The sequence below is a fragment of the Corythoichthys intestinalis genome, chromosome 7 (assembly GCF_030265065.1).
Source record: "Corythoichthys intestinalis isolate RoL2023-P3 chromosome 7, ASM3026506v1, whole genome shotgun sequence".
Taxonomy (NCBI): Eukaryota; Metazoa; Chordata; class Actinopteri; order Syngnathiformes; family Syngnathidae; genus Corythoichthys; species Corythoichthys intestinalis.
The window spans coordinates 34,757,000-34,768,452 of NC_080401.1; the positions used below are offsets into that span (position 1 = coordinate 34,757,000).

The 11,453-nt window shown below is 40.0% G+C and overlaps 1 protein-coding gene across 1 annotated transcript in view; it reads right to left on the reverse strand.

The window, feature by feature from the left end:
- LOC130919535 (leucine-rich repeat-containing protein 52-like) overlaps nucleotides 1–11,230 on the reverse strand; it is a 41,495-nt gene extending 30,265 nt beyond the window's left edge. The window contains exons 1-2 of the mRNA XM_057842331.1: nucleotides 10,669–11,230; nucleotides 9,267–9,805 (exon numbers count right to left, since the gene is read on the reverse strand). Coding sequence (XP_057698314.1) covers nucleotides 9,267–9,805; nucleotides 10,669–10,778 — 649 coding nt within the window. The 5' untranslated portion in view covers nucleotides 10,779–11,230. The remainder of the gene's footprint in view (nucleotides 1–9,266; nucleotides 9,806–10,668) is intronic.
- Between the last annotated feature and the right edge of the window lie 223 nt (nucleotides 11,231–11,453).

Genomic DNA, 11,453 nt, shown 5'->3' on the forward strand with positions numbered 1-11,453 from the left:
TATATAAAGTAATGGCGTCTGTAATTCTGCTCTCGCATGCTTTCGCTTCCAGTTAGTTAGGGTTTTGCTGTTTAAAAAACATTAAAAAAAAAAAAAAAAAAAAGATTATTCTTAGAAAATGCAGTTTCTGGATAAATTTCGTGGGATTTTTGCTCTGCTGGTCGGTAAACTCTATGGGTCACTTACTGTTGATTTAAGGGCATTTATGAATGACATCTGCTGATTTTGTGTCACTTCCTGTTAATTTTGGGACATTTCCCATTGCATCTAGCTCACTTCCTGTTGGTTTCGGGACATTTACAGGTCACTTCCTGTTTTCTGGGGAATTCCCGGGTCACTTCCTATTCATTTAGAGTTACTTCCTGTTGATTATGGGACATTTCTGGATCACTTACTGTTGATTATATGTCACTCCCTGTCTATTTTGGAGTGATTCTGAATCATTTCCTGTTGATTTTGGGTCACTTCCAGGTCACCTACTGTTAATATAGTGTTACTTCCTATTTATTACACATCTATTTTTCAGGCATTAATGGGTCACTTCCTGTTGATTTTGAGGCTCTCCTTGGTCACCGCCTGATGATTTAGTGTTACTTTAGTTGATTTTGGGGAATTAATGGGTCACTTCCTGTTTTTGGGGCAATTCCAAGTCACTCCCTGTTGACTTTGGGGTATTTCCAATTCACCCGCTGTTGATTTTGGTTAACATCAGTTGATTTGGAGGCATTTCCAAATCATTTTTTCCCCCATTATTGATTTATATAGCTTTTTATGACTTTACAATAAATAAATTATAATAATAAATGAATGGGGTGACTATCTGAGTTGCATGCATCCTATGCAGTGTTGTTAATAACAGCGTTGGAGTATAACGGCGTTATTTTTTCAGTAGTGAGTAATCTAATTACTTTTCTCATCTTTGCAACACCGATACTGTTACTGGGGATGTAAATGCGTGCATTACTATGTTGGTTGAATGACGCGAAAAAAGTCTGAGAGACACGAGAGAGCAGAGCGGGAGTGGGAAGGAGGGAAGGGAGTGTGACGCCGTTGCAAACGCGATGCTAGGTGGCTCCAAATACACCTGACTGTAGCCGATAGCCTAAAACTACACCCACATGATGTTACAGTAGATATCACATGTCTATAGAACTAGATGCGAAATGACACACACGGCGGCGTTAAAACATGTTTAGAGAACTAGAAGCGAAATGATAGACTCGAAATGATAGACTCGCCAGCAGTAAAGTAGTAGACTTCTCAAGAAGGCTCTGTTGTAGAGAACATTCCTAGTGAAGCTAAGTAACTTTTTTCTAAAATACTCCTAAATTGGCAAAATCTTGACTTGAATCTATATTTAAATGATGAAACAGTTTTAAAACATTCTCATGTCGAAAGTAGACAGAAGTGAACTAATGCAATAATGAGAGCAATTTTTAAAAACTTTAACTGTTAATTCACAACATTAAATGACTTCCAAACATAGCAAAGGTTAGTATCTAGTTATCGCAATATCCGCAAAACCCCTGTGTCTAGTTAAGTTTAGGGTAAAGAATTGGGCTAGGGCCAATTGTCCCAAAAACCCTTTGAACTTCATATAGTGTGACTAATGTTTCTGTTTTTGTTTTTTTGGAAAGAAAAAAAAACAAAACAAACAAAAAAACATGAAAAGTAACACTTTGCCAAGTAACTAATTACTCATACATTCAGGTAACTGAGTTACTTAATCAATTACTTCTTGGGAGAAGTAATTTGTAACTGTAATTACTTACTTTTTTCAAGAAAGATTAACAACACTGTTCCTATGCTAAGCTAGTTTTACGCCCTGTATATCCTCTGCCTCCTAACTGCCTGCTTGCTACCTTCCCATGGTCCCCCCTGTTTATCACAGAATGCAAACAAGTGACCGAGCGGACTGAAAAATGTGAAGAATGGATAAACTTGTGCGAGCAAGGTGAAGCCATTCACATTTCATATGCAGTAAACATTTTGTTGAGTTGCCATGGTCCTTCAGAGGACAAAGAGGTAAGCTATTTTGATATTTTTTTTACTTATTTTTTAGCGTGGCGTTTTGCCATGCTGCTTTTGTCAGACAATGAATGACCTGAAAAGAATTAAAATGGTATCTGACTGCCACTGTTACCTTTTCTGTTGTAAAAAAAAAAAAAAAAAAAAAAACTTTAGTAAGGGGAAGTGTAAATAGATTATAGAATTAAGATGTTATTCATGAAAAAATGAAAAGTGTTCGTTGGCTGTCAACAAGTAGCATTTGCGATCGCTACACACACACACACACAAAAAAAACAACAATGTAAATTGCCAAAAAGAACGGTCAGAGACGTAAGACAACCAGAGGATATATTATATAAGATAGACATGGCGTATGGTGGTAAAGGTTAGATTGTTGAAAGAGGAGAATGTCATTGTCAATGGCGTAACAAAAAGGTGTCGATTAAAAAGCTAAGGCTAAGCTTAGGTCGGCTCGGCTTTTTCAACCCCCGACACTCAAGTCATCTCTTTAACTGAACATTTGAATGTTCTTCCAATCATTTTCGGACAGAATTGGTAGGTTTAGCTCCGTAAACATCTCCTTCATACACTATTTCCATTATTTTACTATTGGGGTCAATCTCCTGTTTGTTGCCCCCCCCCCCCCCCCTTAGCAACATTAGCTTAAGTCATGAATATCAATGAGCGGAAGTGACGTGTAGCGTGCGGTATGCCATTCAAATCCCCTGCTGCCTTGCAGGGTCTGCCTCTTTAGGCAAAGGCTAGGAGAAGGAAACTCCGAAATAAAACCCAACAAAACCCCAATGACGGAGATAATCAGCAACAGCGGAAGAGGGCAACGCCTGTTGGGCAGGCGGCAAGGCGGATCTTCACGAAACAAGAATCCGGCAGCCCGATGCGACCAACATCGTTGAGGCTGCCTGTCTCATCTCTTTGAGCTGCAGTGGAAATGATGTGGGCCAAGTGTATGTGCGTGGGAGTCGCGCAGCCACGACCACCTTAAATAACACTCTTAGCGAATGGCATTCTTTTGTTTCACACACTAGACCAGGCCTCTCAAGTCATATGAGACATAACCCCCCCCCACTCAAGAAAATAGGCCAAAAAACGACTGAAACATACTCGGACACCAGTGTGAAGTCGCTGCCGACGATAAAAAGTAAATAAATAACTGAAGTAACCTCTGATTAGCATTATAGCCCCCAATTAACATGCTACAGTTTTTTTTTAATTCATAGTATTTTACTTTGTACCCTATAGGAGGTTGACATTGACTTCCGCAGTCAACACTGTCCCACAGACTTTTCATGATGTCTTCATGTAGAGCACACGTTGCGGTGACAGTGTGATAAGTGTGTCGCTATCTGAGATTAAACCGAAGCAGCAATCGCATCATCTTAATGAGATGATGTGACAACAAGCAAAATGGAGACCTTGGAGTGTCTTTGGAATACTTTTAGAGATAGTAGCCTCTTACATGCTGGCTATCTTAAAAAGATTTTCCTTTTTTTCTGTCCTGTGTGTCAGGTCCAAACTGTGAATCTTCCAAAGATTGAAACTTTCAAAGTTTCACTTCGATGAGTTCTTTCTAGCCTAAGGATGTCCAAAGTCCCATTATGTTTCAAGATACAAAGTTTTTTTCTTTTCAAAGTACCGTAATATCTGGACTATAAAGCACACCTGATTATAAGTCGCATCGGCCAAAGTTCACAAAGTTTTAGAAATAAATCTTTCTGTACGGCATACAGTAAATGCCGTATCTGACTATAAGGCGCAGGCATAGGCGGATTTTGACTTTTGGGGCAGGGGGGGCACAACATATTGATGACCCAAAAACGCAGTGTCAGCAATAAAATTAACTTACAAGAATATTTATAATAATAAGTTAACAATGAGCGTTTTTTTTTTTTTGTTTCCCATCATTCTTAAGGGGAATTTTAAATCAGGCTGCTTAGGCAATACTTTTCGCCAAGATCGTCATCCGCTGAATTGAGTTACCTGAGTGAAAAAAATGTATCCCCTAGGCGGAGCCATACGGAGGTAGATTTGTGTCTTTATTATTCAATCAAAAAATGTGTTTGAATGCAAAAATAAATTTGAAACAAAAAAAAATGCGTGTGAAAGCCATTTTTCCTTGATAAATTTTTATTTTTATTTAAATTTATTTATTTATTATTATTATTATTATTTTTTTTTTTTTTTGATTGAAGCAACTTTTTGATTGAAAAGTATTTGAACACTTCATTTTTCATTGAAAAACTTTTCTTTGATTGAAGCAATCCTTTTTGTGTTTGGGGCATATGATGACTAGGACATTTGTGTCTAAATCATTCAATCCCCCAAAAGGTTACTTCAATCAAAAAAAAATATTTTTAATCAAAGAAAAAAATAATTAAATTTTTTTTCTCCAATATATATATATATTTATTTTAAATTATATGCAAAGACTGTCTAAGGTGCTCGAAGAATAATTTCAACTCATTATAAAAATATATTTTTTTGGTCATTTCATTCATTTTTGTTGCAGTTTTATTGCTTTACAACTTTTAAATATACAGGAAAGTCAATACATGCACTGACACTTTTTAGCCACCAGGGGGGCCTGCACCCCCCCCCCCCCCCCCCCTTAAAATCCGCTTATGGCCGCAGGTGTCCATATCTTAACATTGGATATTCACATATATGCTACACAGAAATATTGATTGATCAAAAATATATTTATTAACCAGATAAACACACATCAACGTAACCAACACATGTTGTCTGAATGCTCAAAAACAAACTAACTTTAAAAAACAAGTAATTACTAGTGCTGTCAAATTTATCGCATTAACGGGCGGTAATTAATTTTTTAAAATTCATCGCGTTAAAATATTTGATGCAATTAATGCATGCACGGAACGACCCGTTCATGCGTTGCCTCAAACAGTTTACAATGACGCCGTTTTAGCACATTGAGAGGGAAAAGGCAGAGAAATGCGAGTGCACACAGGCGTTCGTTGGACCGTGCCTTTCATTGACTTACGCTTTGGCAACTCTTTCACAAAAAATATGAGTACTGTGGCGAACAAGGTGGGTAAGAATTACAGGAGGCGATTTTTGTCTTAACACCCTTAATTGAACATAACGCAGAACATACTGTATACTATTTGCAGCCACCACTGACAGTCATGGTTGCCCAACTTCCCATCATGCATTTGGGCGGAACGGTTAAGTCGCTACAGTATCATTTAGTGAAAGCACAAAAAAAATAATATTCCTATCTCTCAAAAAATAATGTTCACAAAAAGAAAATCGCTCAATGCAAAGAGAACCGGCATTCCCAATCAAAATAGCAGTTCAAAATACGCATAAAACTTACTCAGACTTTGCCTTGGCTAGAGCTCTAATTAATTTAAAACTCGCCATTGACACCTTGTTGTGTATTTCAGTCACTGTCTTACGTAGTTAAAGACACTGTGCAAGAACGGCAGGGAGCCCATGTGACGTCCCGCTCGGCGACGTCAGCAATGGCGAGCTATTAGTTTATTTTTTGATTGAAAATTGTACACATTTTATTAAAACGAAAATATTGAGAGGGTTTTTAATATAAAATTACTATAACTTGTACTCGAATGTCTCTTTTAAGAACTACAAGTCTTTCTATTCGTGGATCCCTTTAACAGAAAGAAAGTTAATAATGTTAATGCCATCTTGTAGATTTATTGTTATAATCAACAAATACAGTACTTATGTACAGTATGTTAAATGTATATATCCGTCTTATCTTTCCATTCCAACAATAATTTACAGAAAAATATGGCATATTTTAGAGATGGTTTGAATTGCGATTAATTACGATTAATTAATTTTAAAGCTGTGATTAACTCGATTAAAAATGTTAATCGTTTGAAAGCCTTAGTAATTAAATTTGCAAAGATATATAATCCACTTTACATTGCCTTCTAAACTTGAAGTGGACGAAAAAACGGTTAGCAGCTAGCGCTAACCCTTATATAGCAGCTTTGTTGTAGCATAATGTGGCAATAATGTCCTCCGAGTGCCAGTTGAAAACAGCTAATCAATGCTAGTATCGCGTCTCTTGCCAATTCATTTAAAATTGTTCTTTTGTAGCAGCTTATAGTATCAGATGGAGCCATATTCATCCATAAAATCCTGGGTTTTTGAGTAAGTCTGACGAGCTTCTGGCAAGCTTTATCGTGCTAATGTAGCGGCTGATCCATAAATAAGTCGCTCCCTTATAAAAGCCGCAGGGTAGAAATGCCGAGAAAAAAATAGCGGCTTATAAAAATACGGTACAACTTGGTTTTTCATACCACATTGAACAGTGAAACCCTGGTTGGTTGCTGTTCACCAATTTGTGTCCTTTTGGCAGAAACACTTTATTTTTTCCCTGTTAGCAGTTTTTGATTCAATTTTCCACCTTTAAAAAAAAAAATGGCCCACGCAAGATTCCAGGGATACCGATCCGGCAATGGAGTGTTTAAAAAAAAAAAAACTTAGTTAGTCTTGGAGTTATAACAGATCCACGTTTTGTAAATGATGGAAAGTTTAACACTCAAGATATACGCTTGCTGATTTTCAAAGCCATTGTCATCGATATCATCTATTTATTTCAATGCGATTAGCAACAACATTTGTGTGAGTGTACTTCAGTCTCTCAACTCTGTCTAACTTCCTAGAAACTGACCATCTAAATCAGAGGTGGTTAAACTATTCCGCAGAGGGCCTCAGTGTGTGCAGGTTTTTCTTCCAACCCATCAAGAGAACACCTCTTCGCCAATCTAGTGTCTTACAAGTGTACTAAATTGATTGCAGTCAAGTGCTGCTTGTTTGAATAGAACCTCATTGGTTAATCCTTTAACACCTAAGCCTACTTTGGCCGAATTTGCGTGCTTTTGATGTTCCCTTTATATTTCAAAGAAAAAAATGTTCACAATGACCAGTTTAGGTCCCTTTGTTCAGGACTTCATAACCTTCATGTCCAAACTGTTTTTTTTTCTTCACTGACCAATTATAATCAGCCTTTTGGACCCCAAAAGCCAAAAAAATCCCCAAATCCTTTGTCAAAATATGTGATAATGATGTCACATTGACAACCAAACATGCCAGACCAACCATTCTGAAGCTTGATAATATTTATTCAACTTGTTAGGATAAACATTCAACAGAAAAAAATAAGACTGAATGGTTTTATGTTTGACAATTCAACACAAACAACAGGTATGGTCATAGGCGTTTTTGGCCTTTACGCATACTATGGTCAAACAGGCTATTTACAGTGCAAAATAGCGAAATATATATATTAGGGCTGTCAAACGATTAAAATTTTTAATCGAGTTAATCAAAACTTTAAAATGAATTAATCATAATTAATCGCAATTCAAACCATCTCTAAAGTATGCCCTATTTTTCACTAAATTATTGTTGGTATGGAAAGATAAGATGGATATATACATTCAACATTCTGTACATAAGGACTGTATTTGCTTATTATAACAATAAATCCATAAGATGGCATTAACATTATTAACATTCTTTCTCTTGAAGGTATCCACGAACAGAAAGACTTGTAGTTCTTAAAAGATAAATGTGAGTACAAGTATAATTTAAAACCCCTCTTTATGTTTTCGGTTAATAAAATTTGTAAAATTTTCAATCAAAAAATAAACTAATAGCTCGCCATTGTTGACGTTGCTGAGCGGTGACGTCACAGCCGTTCTTCCACAGAGTATTGTCGGCATTAACGGAGGCTAAACGTTTTCTGTAACTCTTCACAAGCTTTTCACACACTGTTGCTGGTATTTTGGCCCATTCCTCCATGCAGATCTGCTCTAGAGCAGTGATGTTTTGGGGCTGTCGTTGGGACACACAGACTTTCAACTCCCTCCACAGATTTTCTATGGGGTTGAGATCTGGAGACTGGCTAGGCCACTCCAGGACCTTGAAATGCTTCTTACGAAGCCACTTCTTTGTTGCCCTGGCTGTGTGTTTGGGATCATTGTCATGCTGAAAGACCCAGCCACGTCTCATCTTCAATGCCCTTGCTGATGGAAGGAGATTTTCACTCAAAATCTCTCGATACATGGCCCCATTCATTCTTTCCTTACACAGATCAGTCGTCCTGGTCCCTTTGCAGAAAAACAGCCCCAAAGCATGATGTTTCCACCCCCATGCTTCACAGTGGGTATGGTGTTCTTTGGATGCAATTCAGTATTCTTTCTCCTCTAAACACGAGAACCTGTGTTTCTACCAAAAAGTTCTATTTTGGTTTCATCTGACCATAACACATTCTCCCAGTCTTCTTCTGGATCATCCAAATGCTCCCTAGCGAACCGCAGACGGGCCTGGACGTGTACTGGCTTCAGCAGGGGGACACGTCTGGGAGTGCAGGATTTGAGTCCCTGGCGGCGCATTGTGTTACTAATAGTAGCCTTTGTTACTGTGGTCCCAGCTCTCTGTAGGTCATTCACTAGGTTCCCCCGTGTGGTTCTGGGATTTTTGCTCACCATTCTTGTTATCATTTTGACGCCACGGGATGAGATCTTGCATGGAGCCCCAGATCAAGGGAGATTATCAGTGGTCTTGTATGTCTTCCATTTTCTAATAAATGCCCCCACGGTTGATTTCTTTACACCAAGCGTTTTACCTATTGTAGATTCAGTCTTCCAGCCTGGTGCAGGTCTACAATTTTGTCTCTGGTGTACTTCGACAGCTCTTTGGTCTTGGCCATAGTGGAGTATGGAGTGTGACTGACTGAGGTTGTGGACAGGTGTCTTTTATACCGATAATGAGTTAAAACAGGTGCCATTAAAACAGGTAACGAGTGGAGCCTCGTTAGACCTTGTTAGACCTCGTTAGAAGACGTTAGACCTCTTTGACAGCCAGAAATCTTGCTTGTTTGTAGGTGACCAAAAACTTATTTTCCACTCTAATTTGGAAATAAATTCTTTGAAAATCAAACAATGTGATTTTCTGTTTTTTTTTCCCACATTCTGTCTCTCATGGTTGAGGTTTACCCATGTTGTCAATTACAGGTCTCTCTAATCTATTCAAGTAGGAGAACTTGCACAATTGGTGGTGGACTAAATACTTATTTGCTCCACTGTACATGCAAACTCTAGATGATCCTATACTACGTTTAGGATTTTCAGACGAAAATATACATATTCCATTTTGGATTAAAGCTGCAAAATGTAAGAAAAGTGAGGCCCGCTAAACACCAGACTTTTTACTGTCATCTGCTTCCATTTTACCTTGGAACTTGAAGCTCTCAATCTGGACCCAAAGGCAGAGGTCCTCCGTGTCGCAGTCGCACCTCCATGGATTCCCACTGAGTCCCAGTGACCGGAGGGCCGGCAGTCCAATCAGACCACTGATGTTGAGAGTTGTCAGATTGTTCCGGCTCACGTCCAGAACCTGCAGGGCCGGGTTCTCTGCAAAGGCGTCAGCGTGTATCTCACCGAGACCAGGGTTGTCTGTCAACCGCAGCATGACCAGAGATGCCAGGGGGCCGAAAGTCCGCTCCTCAATTTGCAGCAAGGCGTTGAATGACAGGTCCAGGTAGGCCAGTTTGCGCAGGTTCCCAAAGGTGGACTCTGAGATCTCCGTTAGAGAGTTGTTGCTGCAGTCCAGGTAAACCAGGTCAGATAGGTAATTGAGCTGCAACGCCGGCAGGTCCCCGATACGGTTGTTGGAGATGATGAGCTGCCGGGTGGCCAGTGGAAGATCGGCAGGGAACTGGGTTAGCTCCTGCCCGGCACACTGGACCACCAGCTGGTCGTCGCACACGCACCTAGGGTTAAAAAAAAAGGTCAATCAAACACTTCTCCTTTGGTTTCTTTGGAAACACTCAGGAAACAATGACTCAACATATCCTGGAGAGTAGAGAAAGTCTTTTTTTTTTTTTTTTTTTTTTAAAGATCAAGCGTTTCCACTTAAAATGTATATCTTGTAGAACTTCTTTGACAATATCTGTGTGGTTTTCTGTGTTGAGCCCACATGATCTCGGTTTCTCAGACTTGGCTCCCAAAAGACTCAGTTTGGATTCGGTATTGGTCTTGCTCTTGACTTTCCGAAAGCCTTGATATTGACTTGATCTGCGTTACTTCTGGTTTCAGGCAAGTCTTGGTCATGGTCTTAAGACAAGACCACTTATCTAGGTCTCCGTTCATTTTGGTCTAGAGAGAGTCTTGGGAAATCTTGGATCAGATAGTATGTGATCTAGAGCACAACGCCAGCAAAACCTTGATTAAAACATTCAGATTTCATGCAAATCCTGCTTTATAAGTGCCGATTTCTGAGTTTTTAGCGTGTGAGCTGTCACTTTGTCAAAGCTTCAGCTGTGTATGCTGCCACCTGAGTGAAGTAAAGATTGAATGGAGGAATTGGGTACTGTGATGCACTTGCATGCAGTCAAGGAATGGTCTCCATTTTACATTGTTTTTCTTAAGATGACAATTTTTTTGTGCTTTTTTTTCTTGAATATGGTATCATTCCTAAAAGTTACCCACAATTTGCATTTACTTCCCCATAAATTCCCATTCATCACAATGAAAAGTTTGCAGTTATTTTCCCAAATCCTACATCATAAGTTCCCAAGGAAACTGAATTGAAACTTTTCCAAAACGTTCCACCTCTTTGCAACTTCACACGCACCTGTCAGGACAGCCGGCCGTCAGAGCTGGCGAGGGTGCCGCCCCCATCACGAAGACCAAGAGGGACAGGAGCCGCAGGGAATGGGCGCCAGGCTGACGGGGGACACGCATGACGGGGGCCGCAGCCCGGAGCGTCACGGAGTGGGGACGCGCCCCTTGCTCATCCCCGGCAGGTTCTCGAGATCCGACCTCTCGGAATCCAGCCTCTCTTAGTAAATCCTAGACGGGTGACAAACTGTTGGGCGAGTTTAACGGGCTTCGCCCCACCAAGTCACTGAATCACCCCTGTGGTGACTCATGCTGCTGAGTTAGTTGTCCCCGGCTGAGTGCATGACGGGGTCCTCACTTCTTGAGCCAAAGGGATGACCCGCACATAGTCCTCTGATTCAGGATGAGCCGTCTTTTTTCTTCCCCCTGCGCGGCACTTCTCTCTGGTTGAGGACGGAAGCTGTGCGGCACGTCCTTCTCGCTGCTTGGCTCGGTGCACTACTGATGCGCTTGAGAGCGGAGCTGCCTCGCAGAGCGCTTATGCACGTGACCACAAGTGAGTGTGTGTGAAGGGATGATTGCCAGGCTGACGTCATCAGGTGTTCATGTGTGCACAAGACCAACCAAACTTAAATGAAACATGACTCTCTTGCTCCCTGTCTCTTGCTGCCTCTCTCACACAAATACACTAACTTATGGAAAGATGAACGTACTGTAATTACCTCACATGTTGGAACGGAGAGCCACGGTCGCAATTAACATTCAAGTGTTTTTAATACTGGACGGACTGTTAATCAC